The 19,495-nt window shown below is 43.7% G+C and overlaps 1 protein-coding gene across 1 annotated transcript in view; it reads left to right on the top strand.

Moving 5' to 3' along the window:
- The window catches only part of OLFM4 (olfactomedin 4), a 44,943-nt gene that overhangs the window by 10,717 nt on the left and 14,731 nt on the right, over nt 1-19,495 (top strand). The window contains exons 4-5 of the mRNA XM_026679362.2: nt 10,652-10,864; nt 12,868-13,021. Coding sequence (XP_026535147.2) covers nt 10,652-10,864; nt 12,868-13,021 — 367 coding nt within the window. The remainder of the gene's footprint in view (nt 1-10,651; nt 10,865-12,867; nt 13,022-19,495) is intronic.

Here is a 19,495-nt window from a genome sequence, read left to right as displayed (position 1 = left end):
TCCACCTCTGAGCTTCTTCCATAGGAAAGACATGAGGAAGATGAAGCCAGCTCATGTCATACTATCTTCCTCTACTGTAGCAGTTGGAGGAACTACAAAAGGGTTGAAAACACTTTGGAAAGGACCCACCCACCCAGAAGTCCTGACCTCAGTCTGGCTCCATTATCTGTGTTATTTATGAAGGATGTCAGAGAGAAGCACTTAAGCCTTTCAATTATCCATCACTCTTCTCTTTCTAAGATACCGCAGGTATCTTAAGTAGAACTTACCAAGTTCTTAGTTTTCCCTTGAATGGTATACGTTTCCCAAGGCTACAGCACAAGTGAGGGAGGGTGTCAACATTGAATAGTCTCAGCCAGGTTGGTCAATAATGGAGAACGTCGGTGGTTGCCACCCAACAACATCTGGAGAGATCTTTGAAAAGTCACATTAACCATCAATTTCTAGAACAATACAATGCTGTTAACCTTTTCTATGAAAGGTTGAAAACACGCTTTGACTTGTTCCATTGTCATCCAACCTTTTGGGTTGTTTTTCAAAATCTCAAAAAGGCATTTAATTAATTAGTAGACTGTTGTGGCCCGCCAGCTGCCAACGGACCTGGAGGCAGAATCAGACCATGAGGAGGTTGGGGGGAGGATCTTGGGCCAGGTCTGAAGTCTAGGGAAGGCTTTGATGGATGCTCTGTGTCGGACGCAGAGATAGAGCCAGGGCTGTCCGACATTTCCCAGCCATCAGAGAGGCAGCTGCTTTCAGAGGCTGGTATCATTGGGGAGGAGGAGCAGCTGGTGCCCGTTCCAGATGCACGTATGCACAGAGCTGTTAGGAGAGGGGAACAATGGAGGTCAAGGAATCAACTTTGGAAGCAAAGCACACGTGGATGCTGAATGGCCCCTTCCTGGCTGGGGGAATAAATAGAAGGAAACACCATGTGCTATTCTTCTGAAGCCGTTCTGACCAATGTGGTTTCTGCCTTCAATCGATACTGATGAGCCAGCTGTCGCTCACCAGGCCTGTTGGTCCATGGGAGGTTATTTGATTCCCTCCAACCCCCATAACAACATAAAAGCCATACTGGGTAGGGCCCCCAAATCCGCCACCTGGAGACGTGCTTTGGTGGGGCTTCCAGGCTCCCCCTAAGAGAATATTCCTCAGCCTTTGCTAAAAAATATTTTAAGGCAGGGTGGGAAAACAGACTCTCCGCCATTCTCTCTGAAGCTGGGTGATGGTGAGACGGGTTTTCCTAATGCCTTTTTAATTAAAACTAAGCTCCTTAGTTAGACGCTGTGTTGTTGTAGGCTCTGTGGAGTCGGCCATTGTTTTCTTTGTAAAAATTTCAAGGAAGGAAACCCACCATCAATAATTCCCTGGCTCTTCAATCTCCAGAAAACCCAGGGTGAGAAGATGGGGGGAGGGGGGCCCTTCCCAGAATATTTGAAGTCTGCTTGATGAAAAAAATATGCAGGGTTTCAATTAGGTGTCCAGGAGTTTTGTGCCTCTGCTCCAGCAACCTGGCATCCTTGGCAAGGAATTGAAGTGTCCTTGAATTAATCAGAAGGAAAAGACAGAGCACTCAATTATAAATTCTCAGCCATAAATATTCATCATTTTCTCACCCAGTATAATCAGAGAGACGTTTACCCCGTTTTGAAAGAAGAAAAACACACACACACAAGCACGCATACATGACGGAAGGGGCTGAAGGAGTTGGAGACTCCAGGACCCCTAATTGAAACACTGCATATTTTTCCTCAAAATATGGAAATCAAACTGGGAATTAAAAATGGTTGTTTTTTTTTGATCCTTACCTCAGAAGCAGAGGTGGTATTCAACCAGTTTGGACTGGTTCTGGTGTACTGGTAGCGATGTGAGCTCTTCGAACTGCTAGGAAATTTTTTTTGAAACCCACCCCTGATCTGATGATATTCAGCCGGTTCGCACCGGATCGGGCGAACCGGTAGCAAGAATTTGGTGTGGGTTGCCGAACCGGTAGTAAATTCTGGCTGGCCCCGCTCCCGATCTGGTTGTCCTCCCTCCCGATGCTCGCTTACCCGCCCGCCTGACATTCGCCTAAGGTATTTCTTTTTTTCCCCCTCCCGACAATCAGCTGTGCAAAGATCAGCCATGCTGGGATTCCCCTTGCTGAGGCCCAGGAAGGCAAAAAATGGAGAGAGGAGCTCAGCCGCCCCACTTCTATTTTTTATCTTCCAGAGCCCCAGATGAGCCTTAGGGGAGCAAAAACACCCCCCCAGAGGCTCCTCTGAGGCTAGGAAGCTCCCCAAAATGGGTGGGGGGCGGCAAAAAAGCAAAAAAAAAGCCATACCCACCAAGCCACGCCCATAGAACTGGTAGTAAAAAATTTGAATCCCACCACTGATTGGAAGTGACGGGAAGGGTGTGTGACCCAGGGCGACACCCTGATTTTTTTGGGGGGTGGTAACTGGGCCTTTGTTATAGATTCCCTCAAACACAGTTGTTAGTCATTCTTCCTTGCTTGTATTATACAATAGGGAATGGCCTTGGTTGAATAGAGCAGCATTCAGATACAAGCGCATTGAATTTGGAGGTGCCTTGTATTGCTTAGGAAGGAAGTGAATGGAGCCGATGTGGGAAGCAGCTTAGCAAGGTAGATTTATGAGTTTATCTGGGATCTTCAAATCAAAACCCTAGCCATGGTGCTTCCTTTTTAGTCAATGACTGCCCTGGCCATTCGTTTTCCACAAGAGTTCCTTCAAGAATAAAGAGAACATTCTATTTTGCAACGTATCTCTGATAAATCTCCCCTTATAAATCAAGAGTGGGGTGAGTATGGGCCTGGAATCAGACTCAGAGATACTTTTCTAAAACGATAACTTTATTTCAGGGATGACCAAAGACCATATATCCTCTCCTTCTGCTATCCCCAGAGGTCAGAATCAGAATAGAGCTGGAAGGGACCTTGGAGGTCTTCTAGTCCAGCCCCCTGCTAAAGAGGATACCCTATCCTCTCCTTCTGCTATCCCAGAGGTCAAAATCAGAATAGATTTGGAAGGGATTGTGATGACCCAGGCACAAAGACAACACAGTCAGATCAGCCATAAGAGTCCCTTTATTATCTCCAACTTTGCCCCCAATGTCCAGGTTACCGTTGGGCTGGAGAAAAACTCTTCCAGGAACAGCCTTTGACTGTAGAAAATTCAGTCCAAAACAAGGTACACACAAACTGTAACTCAAAATTCAAACAAACCAAACTGAAGTAATTAGTTTGGCAAAAGCGCAGCAAAACTCACACAGTTGGGAAGATGCCAGGAACACAGATAAGCCGCAGTGATACAAGATAAAATCACATTTGCTCCCAACAGCTTACTGCATGCAGCTTTCCTTTTTTTATACACTGTGTTCCCAGCTGCAGCTAATGAAGGGAATCAGGGCCCTTTCCTCCCCCGTAAGCCATGCAACCCATGTTGCTCCCTTCTCCGTTCCTCCCTGTGTGTCCTAGGATGAAGAGGGGGTGGGCCTGGGTCTTCCTCTGACTCCCCTCTCCCTTGTTCTCCCTCCTCTCTGCTCTGCCCAGCCGGACCTTGCCCTTCCCCAGTTTGTTCCACAGCCAACAGAGCCACACTCCTGCCCCCTTTCTCCTCTGAGTCAGATTCTGACAGGGGCATGGCAGGGACCTTGGAGGTCTCCTAGTCCAGCCCCCTGCTCAAGAGGGAGACCCAGCCTATACCATTTCAGACAGATAGCTGTTCAGTCTCTTCTTAAAAACCTCCAGTGATGACACACCCACAACTTCTTGAAAACCTCCAGTGATGGAGAGCCCACGATTTCTGCAGACAAGCAGTTCCACTGGTTAATCGTCCTCACTGTTAGGGATTTTCTCCTTAGTTCTAGGTCAAATCTGTCCTTGATTAGTTTCCATCCATTGTTTCTTGTCTTGTTTTCTGGTGCTTTGGAGAATAAGTTGACCCCCTCTTCTCCGTGGCAGCCTCTGAAATACTGGAAGGCTGTTATCAGGTGGTCATTTGTAGAGGCAGATTAAAGGTGTTTCGCAAAGCACAACCAATTTTGATGTCAATGATCTTTGAATTATTTGTAGAAAGCCGTCAATCAAGCCACAAAAAACCAGTATCCTCCAAGCTTATATAAATAATATACAGGTAGTTCTAGATTTATGACCATTCTAGACAAAAGTGAGTTGTGGCCACTTTTCAAACTTACGACCCATTGTGGAATCCCTGTAGTCGCGTGATCAAAATTCAGAGGCTTGGCCACTGGCATGGACATATGGCGGTTGCAGTGTTTCAGACATCACGCGATCCCCTTTTTGCGACTTTCTGATGAGCCAAGTCAATGGGGAAGAACTGCATTACTAGCTTAACAGCTGCAGTGATTCACTTAACAACGGTGGCAGGAAAGGTCATAAAATGGGGCAAAATCCTCACTTAGTAACTGTCTTGCTTCACAACAGAAATTTTGGATTCAATTGTAGTTGTAAGCTGAGCGCTACCTGTATAGCGCTATAAATGATACAATCGCATAATGCTATTATTATACGTAGATGTAGTTAGGGAAAGCATTTTCTCACTTGATGGGAATTTTCACAAGTCATGCCAGTGAAAACAAGCTTATTCCCCCCTCCACACACCTTTTGAGGCAGCTTTTGCTTAAACAGACTGGGCCATTGCTTAACTTATAGAGTAAAGTAGAGTAGAGTAGAGTAGAGTAGAGTAGAGTAGAGTAAAATAGAATATAGAATGGAATGGAATGGAATGGAATAAAGAGTGGAATAAGGAATAGAACAGAACAGAACAGAACAGAACAGAACAGAACAGAACAGAACAGAACAGAACAGAATAGAATAGAATAGAATAGAATAGAATAGAATAGAATAGAATAGAATAGAATATAGAATGGAATGGAATGGAATGGAATGGAATGGAATGGAATGGAATAGAATAGAATAGAATAGAATAGAATAGAATAGAATAGAATAGAATAGAATAGAGAACGGAATGGAATAGAATGGAATAAGGAGTGGAATAAGGAATTGAATAGAATGGAATGGAATGGAATGGAACGGAACGGAACGGAACAGAACAGAATAGAACAGAACAGAATAGCATAGAATAGGAGAATGGAATGGAATAGAATGGAATAAGGAATGGAATAAGGAATAGAATGGAATGGAATGGAATGGAATAGGATAGGATAGGATAGGATAGGATAGAATATAGAATGAAATGGAATAGAATAGAATAGAATTCTTTATTGGTCAAGTGTGATTGGACACACAAGGAATTTGTATTCAGTGCATAAGCTCTCAGTCTACATTAAAAAATACATTCATCAAGAATCATAAGATACAACACTTAGTGATAGTCATGAGTTACTAATTAAGCAATCAAATCATACTAGGAAACTAAATAAAACAATATAAATTGTAAAGATACAAGCAACAAGGTTGTAGTCATAAGTGGGAAGAGAAAGGTACTAGGAAGGATGAGAAGAATAATAGTAATACAGCCTTAGTAAATAATTTGACAGTGTTGTGGGAATTTGTTGTTTAGCAGAGTGATGGCATGGGGGAAAATGTCCTTGTGTCTAGTTGTTGTGGGGTGCAGTGCTCTATAGCGTCATTTTGAGGGAAGGAGTTGAAACAGTTTATGTCCAAGATGTGAGGGGTCTGTAGATATTTTCACAGCCCTCTTTTTGACTCGTGCAGTATGCAGGTCCTCCATGGAAGGCAGGTTGGTGGTTATTGTTTGTTTTCTTCAGTTCTAACTATCTGTTGAAGTCTGTGTCTGCTTTGTTGGGTTGCAGAGCCAAACCAGACAGTTATAGAGGTGCAGATGACAGACTCAATCATTTCCTCTGCAGAACTAAATGAAAAGAAAAATAGCTTTGTTGTTTTTCAAATCTGTTGGGGCCAGTTGTGTGGCAAGCACACCAGCCCAATGCAGAACGATGCATTATCCAATGTGAGCTGGTCAGGGAAATGCATTTGGTTGCTTCGCTATGGGGAGACTGATTTAGTTTTGACAGTTTTTTAATATGGAGAGGAAAAAAACAACACAAGAGAACGTTTCAGGGTTGCTCATTGTATCTCAGGGTTAAGACCATTTTGGAAGTGGTGTTTAATGCACATTTCTTCTGAATGAACACGCCATTCGAGTGGCTGTTTGCCAGATTCAAGTAATTGATGTCTTTCATAAATGCATCACTCTTTTTGAAAATGGCTCAGAGACAAAGGAAGGCGAGGACACAGCTTTTATCCAAAAGGATGTGTGTGTGTGTGTGTTTTTTCAACCATCACAGCACAATCATCATGTGCGGTGTTCTTACAACTTGTCCTATATTGCTTTTGCAATCTCTCACCGAGGATTCTGCCCCTTTCGTCCCTTTTGCCGAGGATTTGCTTAATGCTATTTGTTATCTTGACACGGCCATCCATTAAAATACTTCAGTTTCCTGCAGTTTGATTCTGTCCTCGGAATCGCTTAGAAGGGAAGTAAACTGCAACATAGGAAAAACAGACTTTAGGGTTTAGTCAAAAGTAGATGCCCGGATGATATTTTAGGCATGAAGCATCAGGATCCCACACGGACTTCCAGTTGAGATAGCAATAACACTTAGATGTATATGCTGCTTTACAATGCTTTACAGTCCTCTCTAAGTGGTTTACAGAGTCAGCCTCTTGCCCCCAACAACCTGGGCCCTCCTTTTACCCACCTCAGAAGGCTGGAAGGCTGAGTGAACCTTGAGCCTGGTGGGATTCGAACTGCCCATTGCAGGCAGTTGGCAGTCAGCAGAAGCGGCCTGCAGTACCACATTCTAACCACTGCACCACCATGATCAAGCCTGTATACATGAATCTAGTCAACTAAGGGTCAGCACTAAATTGGCACTGGATAAGGGTCAATGGCATTCAAGAGGAGTTCAATGTGGACTGTTTGTGGGGACGTAATGATTCCAGGCCAATTCCTCTCTTGACTCTGCCTGCTATTTTCCCATCTGAGGTTTTACTCATGGTACAAAACCAGGCATGGGTTTGTATCTCCAGGTACATGACAAAACTGAAATAGAAAACTGGGACAGCGGTAAATGTATAGGGTTTGGGTTTTCCATTTGTTCAGATTTTTCTGTTTTTAGTGGTAGAAGGTTGTAGGGTGTCCTGGGTGCTTTCCAAGCTTGCTTTTTTTTCTTGCAGACATTTCATTACCCAACTAGGTAATATCATCAGTACAAGAAGGGTGTGGGGTTTGCAGAGAAGGAGAAAGGAGGGAGGAGGAGGAGGAGGAGGAGGAGGAGGAGGAGAAGGAGGAGGAAAAGGACTGTGGGGTCTCTGGTGCTCTCTGAGCTTGCTTGTTTTCTTGCAGACATTTCATTACCCAACTAGATAACACCATCAGTGCTGGTAAGGAGTGGGGCTCATTGTCAGTTTATATTTAGTGTCTTGCCCTGTTGGTGGGGATGGTGTCAGAGGTTCTTTGGTTGGGCTGTTTACTGTTGGCTTCTTTGGCAGTTTCTTTCTTAAGGAATTGTTTGCCTCTTGATTGTTGGTCTGAGGTTCATCTTGCAGTTTATCTATGCTGATCTGGATGCTAACTGCTGATGGAAAGGTGCTTAGGTCTTTTTTAATTCCCTTTTTGGCTTGTTGATTGTTTCAAATTGTAGCTTTTCTCTTAAAAAAAACCCATAAATTTACGACTTGTATAGCACTTTTTATGTGGGTTTCTTCCCCCTCAAATATCAAGAACTTACCCAGCCAGGATTTGTTGCTGTCACCAGAGGAGATTTGACACTGGGAAGTTATCTACATCTTCATGAATTCAAACAAAGTGATTAGCTTGTTTTTGGCTTCAGGGGATAAGTCAGAGAATAAACGGGGATTTAATCTTAGGATAATAATCTGAGTTTGGTTTTTATTGACTTCTTGGTTGCAACTGTGGCTTGGGTTGAGTTCATTGGTGTCCACAGAAGGGCAGGGGATTAAAATGTGAGCCATGGCAGAGCAATGAAAGTATATATAAAAAGAGGAAATCTTGCATTGTGGTGTCAAAATGCACTTTTATCACAATCCCAAAGGTGCTTTCTTCAAGGGGCAACGGGACTTTCTGGTTTTTCTTTGAAGAGGTTTCGCTTCTCATTCCAGAAGCTTCTTGAGCTCTGAAGAAGCTTCTTGGATGAGAAACGAAACGGGGCAGGGAGGGAATGCTGCCTAAAAGTGGGGAAGATGGAGAAGACAAGGACATTTCCAGAGCATCAAAGAGTGGGCTGAAGTTTAAAGAGGGGGCAACATTGACAGATCGGATCTTAGAATCTTGCAAGATGTGCTTATAACTCTGGTCCATAAAACTGGCAAAGAGCGAAGCTCTGAATTTCGGTCAGTTTTAAGATTAGGTCTAATGGGACAGTTGTCCAAGGCAGCAGATGCTGGGAGGTATCTCAGCGGGCTTTTGGAGGACAGAGATCTACACTATGCAGGCTGCTCTTTATTTCTAAGATGGCTGCTGGACTTTAGTTGGAATAGATGAAGCTGGCCCTCCGTGGAACTGAAGAATGGTTCGGCTCCCATGCCTGCCAGTTTCTGAGCATGGACTACAGGCATCTATCATTCCATTCCTCATCTCAGTCAGGAAAAGCTCTTGAACCAGCTGCGCTTTGGGTGGTTCTTTGATCCATTGCAGGATGGCGTACCTGCAGCTTACCATCCTTCAGGCAGCATGTTAAGCTGTTGACCTGAAAGTCCTGGAGATGCAGAGCTGTAGATTTCACGGCCAATTACCCCATGTCTAATCCATCACAACAACATTAGGCAGAGGCAGTTCTTCCCAAAAGCTCCAGTCTGTTTCATCCGGTTAACTTTAAAAAAAAGAAAAGAAAGAAGAAGCAATAAAACAGAGGAGAGCTTGGGTTAAAAAAAAAAACTGTGACATTTTATTTTATTTATTTATTTAATTAATTTATATTGCCACCTATTCGCTCATGGTGACTCGAGGCGGCTTGCACAATGTAAAATGTCATGTCCCTGGTGGAGACTGACTCCAAGGGAGAGGACGAACAGCCGACAGGGAGTGGAAGTGTGGCTCTGGAGGTTGCGGAGGAGGCTGGGGAAGGGCAGAGGCTGGCTGGGCAGTCAGAGGAGGACCCAGGCCCACCCCCTATCCATCCTAGGGCACGCAGGGAGGAGAGGATCAGGGAGAGACGTGGTCTCCTTGGGAGGAGTGGGCCTTGATCCTCTTCATGGGCTGCAGGTGTGAGAACTGAATAAGCGTTTGGACCTGCGTACTGGCAAACGCTGGAAACAAAGCGTGTTTTATTTTGGTCCGAAGTTATCTTGGTTGGTGTCCTTCCAAAAGACTGTCCCTTGTTATCTCCTTGAATTTGGTAAATACTTCTCCTGTTCCATTGTGGAGATTTCGTCATTGTAGTTTGTTTGGTTTTTTTTTTTATTTCACTTCTATCTTCTCATTAAGTTCGGACTGTATTGCTTTCTTTTGAAGATAATTTTCGAGTACGTTTTATCTCCCAACTGAGTATTATTGAACAGTGGGGCCAAGTTGGAGGCATTAAAGGACATTTGTTTACGTTTTGGATTTTGTTACATTTGTATCCCACCCTGGGTCATCACATGTATTAAAAACAAAAAATAAAAATAAAAAAAACAATAAAAACTAACAAAAAGAATCAAATGAAATAATAAAGTACAATAGAACAAAATCTGGGGGGGGGGGGCAATCACCCCCCAACTCCCACTCCCCGCCCCGATGACAACAGATCACACGAGTCGTTTGATGGTCTTCATCCCGCTCTGGGTTCCCCAGGCCCCTTGGCAGAACCAGGTCTTCAGTGCCTTCTGGAAGAGAGCTAGAGTGGGGGCCATTCTAATCTCTGGGGGGAATGATGTTCCAGAGAGAGGGAGCCACCACGGAAAAGTCCCTTCTTCTGGGTCCCATCAGGTGTGTCTCCCTTGGGGATGGGACCCACCATCATTCCCGGCCTCCTTGGTCTGGTGGGTTGGGTGGATGTGACAGGCAAGAGATGGTCCCTCAGATAACCTGGTCCCAAGCCATGAAGGGCTTTAAAGGGGACAACCAGCACCTTGAATTGCACCTGGAAGCCAATCGGCAACCAATGCAGCTCCTGCAGGAGAGGTGACACATGTGTACACTGAGGTCTACACACAACCATGCGGGCTGCTGTATTTTGCACCAACTGGAGCTTCTGGATGCTCTTCAAGGCCAGTCCCATGTCAAGCACATTGCAATAATCAAGATGGGAAGTGACCAGGGCATGAGTAACTGTGAGTAGGGACCGTTGGTCCAGGGAAGGGCGTAACTGGTGCACAACCCACAGATTTTTTTGCCTGCACTTTTTGTAGTCTTTGGTTCCAAAAAGCGGGAAGAATGTTTCCGATCAATGATAACCCTTTTCCCCCCTATTCTACAGATTATTTACTTTATCGGGGGCATTTCATCTGTAATCTTAGCTATGAGTTTTAGTCTATAAATAAAGACGGCATTAGATAAGCTTCTGGGCTCAGTTGCCGCAAATCATCTTTTGATCTTGGTGAGATTCCAAAAAGGTGACAGGGGAAAAACTTTTGTCTTCTAAAAAGTATCCTTCGAGACATGAACTCAGATGGAATGCCTTTCTTTACCTTTCTTTACAGGTGAGGCAGTACACCCAATTAATTGCGCTGTATGAAGAAAAGATTCTAAATGTAACCGTCAGGATTGAGCACATGGAGAAATCCAGCATAACTTACACATCGTTGGATTTCGAATTAGTCAGACTGGAAATCACCGAGATGGAGAGGTTGATCACTCAGCTGAAGGCGTCGCTTACTGGAAGCAACGTGTTTGTGGAACAGTTGTATGTCGAGGTAAAAATCATTTCTTGGGCTTCCTCTTTTGATTTCTTTGAACCTCCCACGTCTCTAATGGGATTGCCTGTCGCTTCTGAAACAATAATCAGGAGTGAGGCTGTAATTCTTCCTTTTCATTCACTCGAGGCCAGTTTTATACTGGCCTTCCAAGCAGGTAATGATTGGAAGTCCTACCTGGGCAATAGCGGATGCTAAAGAGAAGAGTAAAAAAAAGTGAGACAATGGAACGAATTAAAATCTGGGCCACATTTTGGTACAGAGAAGTTCCCTGAGGATGGGATTCAGCCTAAATCCAAAAGCTTGGGAGTCTAAACCTCTGGTCCCAGTGCCTGACCCAGATTAGATCCTGAAACATTATCCAGGGTCAGTAGGTAGAGATTCTCAATTTTCCAGGTCGTGGTTCTCCCAAAGGTGCTTTTTTTTCAGGAGGCGAAGATGTTTCACTTCTCATCCCAGAAGCTTCTTCAGCTCTGACTGGATGATGGTGGGGAATTGCAGACATCTGGTCATTTGCATCCTTTTAGAAGGTTCATTGAGGTCACTTGGAGGTTTCTCTGTGTCCTCAGGGTCCCCTGAGCAGTGCAAATGGTTCCTGTAGTCTTCAATTTTTCCCACTCTGGAAATCCATTCTTACTCCCGCACCATTCAAAGGGTCTTTATCCCAAATTGTATAGCTCTTCAAACTTTTAGCTATACAATTTGGGATGAACACATTTGAATAGTGTGGGGTAGGAATGGATTTCCGGGGGGTGGGGGGGTGGAATTGCAGACTACAGGAAACAATGATATGCCAATGTTTTCTTTTGGAAATTCAACTGACTTCCCAATCTAGCCTGTGGATCTGCTTTTTCGGGCAGTTTCCCTTAAAGCCCTTCCGATTACGGGTAGTCCTGAATTTACGACCAGAACCGAGTCCAAAATGTCTGCAACTAAGTGAGAGAAATTTGTTAAGTGAGTTTTGCCCCATTTTTTTGGACATTTCTCACCACGTTTGTCAAGTGAATTGCTGCCGTTGTTGAATGCGTAACACTGTCATTAAGTGAATCTGGCTTCCCAAATTAGGACACTGCAACCATCATAAAGATCAACTGATTGTCATGCATCGAATCATGTGACTGTAGGAATGCTGCAATGGTTGTAACCAAGCAGGAGACACTTCACACCATTAATGGTTGTAATAAACCAGAGGTGGTATTCAGCAGGTTCTGATCAGTTCTGGAGAACCAGTACCAGAAATTTTGAGTAGTTCGGAGAACCGACAAATACCACCTCTACTGGAGATTTTACAGTTTCCTTCCCCTGCCACGCCCACCAAGCCACGCCCACAGAACCGGTAGTAAATTTTTTTGAATCCCACCACTGGAATAAACGGTCAAAAATCGCTTTCCCCAGTGCCATTGTCACTTCGAACAGTCAGTAAATGAACTGTTGTAAGTTGAGGACTCCATGTACTGATCCTGCTTAGCTTTTTCAAGATCAGCCAAGAATATTTAGGTGGTGATATTTACCATCTGATCATAGCCAGAGGTGGTATTCAGCCGGTTCAGACCAGTTCTGGTGTACCGGTGGTGGAAATTTTGAGTAGGTCGGAGAACCAGCAAATGCCACCTTTGGCTGGTCCCGCCCAGTCACCCCTGCGAAGCGCACTCTCATAGAACTTGGTAGGAAAATTTTGGAATCCCACCACTGATCATAGCAGATAAGAGAAATCCACACAATTCAACAAATAATAATAGAATAAATAGAATAGAATTCTTCACTGGCCAAGTGTGATTGGACACACAAGGAATTTTTCTTTGGTCCAAATGCTCTCAGTGTACATAAAGGAAAAGATACATTCATCAAGAGTCAAGAATCATCAGGTACAACACTTAATGATAGTCTTAATAAACACAACAATTTGCAAAAAAAAAAAAAAAAACCGAAAAGAACTTCCTCAGCAGCTGCCAAACATCTGCAACCTTGAAAATAATCCAAATAACCGTTGTCATTTTACCCAGATTAAGAATTTGAGCGTCATGGTGAATGAACTGGAACGGTTCGATAAGAATAACATCCTTGCAGTTCGCCGGGAGGTCGCCTCTCTGCGGGCTAAGTTGCAAGAGTGTGAAAAGGATCGAAACCAGACCGTCAAACATCCCTACTTCCCACCTGGTAAGCAGTCTTTAAATTGGTTGAAATTCGTTGAAATGGAAATGTGAGGAGCAGGGCATGGATCCAGGAAAGGAAGTTGGCCTGGGTTCAGTCAGAGTTTGCAGCACATCCGACAAGTGCACAAGTCAATAATTCAGCAGGATTCGTTTTACGTAAGAAACTTCTTTATACACGATACCGTACAGCAGAAATCAGCATACAAAATCAGAAACACAGAAAGTAATATTCACAGAACCAAGTCATTTCAGAGGATTGAAGCATTTCATAGGAGGGACTAAATTTTTTATACAGTCCAGCAAGATTAAGCCACACCTAGGCTCCAAATTGTCACTTATAGGTCCATACAACAAATATATGTCACTTTTCCAAACTCCCCAAATGTTACTGTTACCAGTCTATCCAAACAGTCCCCATTGGCTGACCTGTTACCATGTCTATTCCAGATCATAATTACTTATATACTGACAGGTTCCTGGCTCAAAGTTCCTGCTGTCCGGCATCCACCCCCATTTAAATCTCTAGCCGCATCTCTCGCTGTTTAAAGAAGATTTATTAGGAGTGAACATGTCCGTGCTACCTGGGTGTAGCTGACTCTGAGACACATCATTCATTTCACCCTTGACCCTGGTCTTCCCCCACCCCCTGGATGTATATTCTCCAATGGGACACATCCATAGCCAAGAGTCATCAATCATGCTCTCCAGTAACAATCTTGCGCCTCAGAAGCTTCAGTGAATTGATATTTTCTATGAAAGCATTTAAGGAATGCACTACTTCTCCCGCTCCCACAGATAGCAGATAATCAGAGTTGGAAGGGACCTTATAGGTCATCTAGTCCAACCCCCCACCCAAGCAAGAGACCCTACACCAAATGGCAGTCCAATCTCTTCTTGAAGGTCTCAAGTGATGACGCTCCCACAACTTCTGAGGGCAAGCTGTTCCATTGGTTGATTGTTCTCACTGTCAGAAAGTTTCTCCTTATTTCCAAGTTAAATTTCTCCTTTTTCAGTTTCCATCCATTATTCCTGGTCTGGCCTACAGGAGCTTTAGAAAATAGCTTGACCCCTTCCACTCTGTGGCAGCCCCTCAAATATAGGAAGACTGCTATCATGTCACCCCAGTGCTTCTTTTCATTAAACTAGACATATCCAATCAATCCGTTTGATTGATCAGAGCCTCCTCCAGTCTGTCTGGTTTTTGGCATGTTGAAATTCAGAATTTGCTGCCAACATGGTCCTTGGTTATAATGCCTGGCAATTGACAAGGTGTTTGCAAGTGGCCAGGTTGAAGTGGTCTATGGGTGGCTTTGTAAATTGAATTAATAAATTAATACTCACTAAAGAAATAAATCTTAACAAAATCCGATACATAGGTCAGAACCAAGAAAAAGAATGAAACTCACGTACCCATTACATCAGAAAATAATTTGGCATAAAAGCCATTAAAAAAGGCTGAATAAACAAATACAGCAGGCATTAAATTGAGACATTCCATTTCTCCCCGCCTGAAAATTTTTGAAGTTATATATGGGCCTCCTGACACTAATAGCTATTGACAGGCTATTTCCTTTATGAATTTGTTTCATCTGCTTTTAAAGCTATTAAAGTCAGCCATTATTCCTTCTTTTTGGAAGCAAATACTGTAATTCATGTATACGCTGTGTGATAAAGTAGCTCCTTTTGTCTTTCCTGAATCAACAACCATTTAGCAACATTGGGTGACCCGCAATGTTGCTATTATGACAAAAGAATAATAAAAATAAGCTTTTGTCTATTTTTTTTTTTTTTGACATGATGCATAATTTTACACATCTCTGTCAAGTCGTCTCTTTAGACGTGCTGTTCCCAACCCACCCACCCACCCAATTTAAAAGTGCCACTGGTTATAACCCTGGGGAATTGTTCCAAATTATTCATCATTTTGATGGTCCTTTTAGGCATCTCTTACGCATCTTCTCCAACACTACAATGATTTCTCGGAGACACCAGCGATAAGAACGGTGCAGAATTCTGAGTGTGTAACATTCAGTAATCACAAGCTTAAGAACTCATGCTGGCAGCTTTCCACAAATGTAGATTCAATATAGAATGGAATGGAATAGAATAGAATAGAATAGAATAGAATAGAATAGAATAGAATAGAATAGAATAGAATAGAATAGAATAGAATAGAATAGAATTCTTTATTGGCCAAGTGTGGTTGGACACACAAGGAATTTGTCTTTGTGCAAATATTCTCAGTGTACATAAAAGAAAAGATACATTCGTCAAGAGTCAAGAATCATCAGGTCCACCATTTAATAATAGTCAAAGGATACAATAAGCAATCAAATCCTACTAGGAAACAGTCAATATAGACCATAAGGATACAAGCGACAAAGTTACAGTCCTACAGTCACAAGTGGGCAGGGATGGGTGATAAGGAGTGATGAGAAGATTAATAGTAACAATAACACAGACTTTGTAAATAGTTGGACAGTGTTGAGGGACTATCAGTTCTCCAAAACTGGTCAGGCTTTGCTGAATACCACCTCTGGAGGGAGCCACCACAGAGAAGGTCCTGCCACATATATCTCCTTAGGGGACAGGGCCCACATCATTTCTTGCCTCCTTGCTCTAGTGGGTCAGGTGGATATGACTGGGAAGAGATGGTCTCTCAGATAACTTGGTCCCAAGCCATGAAGACCTTTAAAGGTGACAACCAGATTGTCAATTGGCTCAGTGCATTTCATGTTATTGGTACTCCAGGACTTATGGAGAACATGCTAACTCAACATTGAAGAAGGGGCAATCTGGTGTCACAAAGTACTGGCTTCCTCTTTGTCTATTATTTGACCTAGATAATTGAGTATTTTTAAAAAAGCACTTGCTTTAATACATATCTTTGGAGTAATGTACTATTATATTTGTGGGGTTCTCAGTGCTCTCTGAGCTTTGGTTGTTTTGTGGTAGATGTTTCATTACCCAACTAATCAGTCATCAATGCTGGGTGTTTTTTAACACTGGTAATGTTACTCAGTTGGGCAATGAAATGTCTGCGAGAAAACAACCAAGTTCAGAGACACCGAAGACTAAGTTTCATTACCCAACTAATCAATCATCAGTGCTAGAAGCTTTTAGCACTGATGATGTTACCCAGTTGGGTAATGAAACGTCTGCAAGAAAACCATCAAGCTCAGAGAACATCAAAGACCTCACAATTCAACTCTGTGCTATAAATATTCTCTTCTATTATACCTCTCCATTGTGAGAATGCCTTCCAATTACCCATAATTGACTGCAGGATTCATTGGACTTCGTCAAAAGGGGTGCAGAACAACAGGTCATTCCTGTCTACCTTTGTTGAACTTCTCAAAGAGCCGTATGTTTACTTTTCACCAAAGAAATAAATCCTGGACGAAAGTGGGAGCTGTAGAAAGAATTTTAGTTAGGAATCTCACATAATACCTAGAGCCATCTCTGGAAGATATATTAGATAGATAGATTAACAGAGTTGGAAAGGACCTTGTAGGTCATCTAGTCCAACCCCCCCTGCCCAAGCAGGAGACCCTACACCATTTCTGACAAATAGCAGTCCAGTCTCTTCTTGAAAGCTTCCAGTGATGAAGCTTCCCCATCTTCTGAAGGCAACTTCAGTTCCATTGCTTGATTGCTCTCACCGTCAGAGAATTTCTCCTTATTTCTAGGTTGAATCTCCTCTTGGTCGGTTTCCATCCATTATTCCTTGTCATTATTATTCCTTGTTTGGGTGCCTTGGAGAATAGCTTGACCCCCTCCTCCTCTCTCTGGCAGCCCCTCAAATACTGGGAGACTGCTATCCTGTCTCCTCTTGTCCTTCTCTTCCCTAGACTAGTCATGCTCAGTTCCTGTAACCATTCTTCATATATTTTAGTTTTAGTATTAGTTTCTGCATGAGAAGATGTAGATTGTGTGTGTCTTCCATCCACCTTCTGCTCAACTACCATCCATATTATTTATATATTTTATTAGATTTATATGTCTTCCCATCTCCAACGTTTGACTCTGGGTGGCTAACAATATTAAGAATAATAAAAACATCAAAATACACACACAGCAAGCAGGGAAAAAGATATAAAACTACCAATCCCTCTGCACAAGTAAGATGAAGGCTTTGGTCCCAGGCTTAAGCAAAGAGCCCTGTTTTTGAGGTCTTATGGAAGGCCAAAGGGATGGAGCCAAATTAATCTCCAGAGAGATGATAGTCCAAATATCAGCAGAAAAGGCTCTCATTTTGGGTCCTGCTAACCAATGTTCCTTAAAGGCCTTGGAGGATGACTCTTCTGCTGGATTGGAGGACATGTGTAGAAACAACCATGGAGGGAAGGACTCATACACATCCAGACCAGTGGTGGTATTCACCCGGTTCGCACCGGATTGGACGAACCGGTAGCAAGAATTTGGCGTGGGTCACCGAAACGGTAGTAAGTTCTGGCTGGCCATGCCCCCCACCCGGTCGCCCTCCCGCCCGATGTTTGCTCACCCTGCCTGCCCGCCTGGCATTCGCCTAAGGCAGTGGCCCCCAACCTTTTTTGTGCCACGGCCCGGTACCGGCATCACAAAATGATCCGCGGCCCGGTACCGGCATCAGCACTCATGACAACACAAGGCGAGCTGAGCGACCGGCCAGCCAGCCATCCCCCGCTTTTCCCTGCCACCTTCAATTCCTCCTTTGTACCTTTGTCGATGGGCTTCGGGACGGCTTCGGGACGGTCGCTCGGCTCGCCTTGCCTTGGGTGCTGAAAGAATCCTCGCGCCTTAGTTTCATTCGAAGCCGCCCCCTCCCCTTTGATGAAACTAAGGCGCGAGGATTCCTTCAGGACCCAAACGCCGCTTTCCAACTGGAAAAGCTCACCTGGAAGCACTTTCTCATCAAAACAAGATGGCGGCGTCCAGCAAACCGGCGGCCCGGTAGAAAATGTTCCGTGGACCGGTACCGGTCTGGGGCCCGGTGGTTGGGGACCCCTGGCCTAAGGTATTTCTTCCTTTTTTTTAAACCTCCCGATAATCAGCTGTAGATACGATCAGCTGTGCTGGGATTCTCCCTGCTGAGGCCCAGGAAGGCAAAAAAATGGAGGGAAGAACTCGCCCCCCCCTCCATTTTTTTGCCTTTCAGAGCCCGAGAGGAGCCTTAGGGGAGCAAAATGCCCCCGAGGCTTCTCTGAGGCTAGGAAGCTCCCAAAATGGAGCTTGGAGGGGTCCTGCATGCCCCTCCCATGCTCTGTTCCTTTTCTTCCTGAGCCCCAGAGGAGCCTTAGGGGAGCAAAAACGCCCCCCAGAGGCTTCTCTGAGGCTAAGAAGCTCCCCAAAATGGGTGGGGGGGCTGCAAAAAAAGCCATGCCCACCCAGTCACATGGCCACGCCCACCCAGCCACACCCACAGAACTGGTAGTAAAAGTTTTTGAATCCCACCACTGATCCAGACCCAAGTAATTTCCTTTTTCTGGAGAACTTCTTCAGGGGTAACACATCAACGGATCTTGTTCTATTCTAATGCTCCCAATAGCCCCCTTCCCAAATTCCAACCACTCAAGATAGCTATTACTACATCATAGCTCCTAATAATTATTGAATAACAGAAGAGACTTTAGAGATCTTGTAGTCCAACCTGCTGCTCAAGTATCATTTCAGACAAATGGCTGTTCCAGTTCTTCCTGAAAACCTCCACCGATGGAGCAACCACAACTTTTGGAGGCAAGTTGTTCCACTAATGAATTGTTCTTGCTGTCAAGAAATTTCTCCTTAGTTCTAGGTTGATTCTCTCCTGGATTAGTTTCCATCCATTGCTTCTTGTTCTGCTTTGGAGAATAAGTTGACTCCCTCTTCTTTGTGGCAACCCCTCAAATATTGGAACACTGCTATCATGTCTCCCCTATTTCTTCTTTTCTCTAGGCTAGACAAACCTAAACCCTGTAACCGTTCTTCGTGTGTTTTAGCTTCTAATTCCTTAATCATCTTTGTTGCTCCTCTTTGCACTGTTTCTAGACTCTCAGCATCTTTTTTATATTGTGGCGACCAAAACTGGATACGTGGTATTCCAAGCGTGGTCTTACCAAGACATATGATATGAACCAGATCCTAGGTTTATTCCCTTATGTCTATAAAAGAGAGCTCTTTTGAAGGAATTGCTTTATAAAAGAATATTTCTCTGGAATCCAAAAGTCATACGCCACATTTTCTCTCTCCAGAGACTTCGGTTCTTATACCAGCAGAAAAAAAGGAGAAAAGAAATGGGGGGTAGAGACCCTTTCCTTTTTCAAACACAGCTTTAAACGACTTGCTTTCCAGGTGATTGTTTTATTTTCTCTTTGAAAGATGGCAAACCTTTTGCCTGCTGGGTCAAAAGTGTGTAGGGAAAAAAAGAAGACACACAAAAGAGATGTGCAACCTCTAAAGGCTTAGAAACACTTCATTCTTTCAAAGAATGTCTAAGAAGTTTTTCAAAAACATTTAAAAG

The sequence above is a fragment of the Notechis scutatus genome, chromosome 5 (assembly GCF_049901735.1).
Source record: "Notechis scutatus isolate UNSWTSFEM ecotype Mainland chromosome 5, rNotScu1.2, whole genome shotgun sequence".
Taxonomy (NCBI): domain Eukaryota; kingdom Metazoa; phylum Chordata; class Lepidosauria; order Squamata; family Elapidae; genus Notechis; species Notechis scutatus.
The sequence above is the reverse complement of the archived record's forward strand: the minus strand, read 5'-3'. Positions and strand labels throughout refer to the sequence as shown.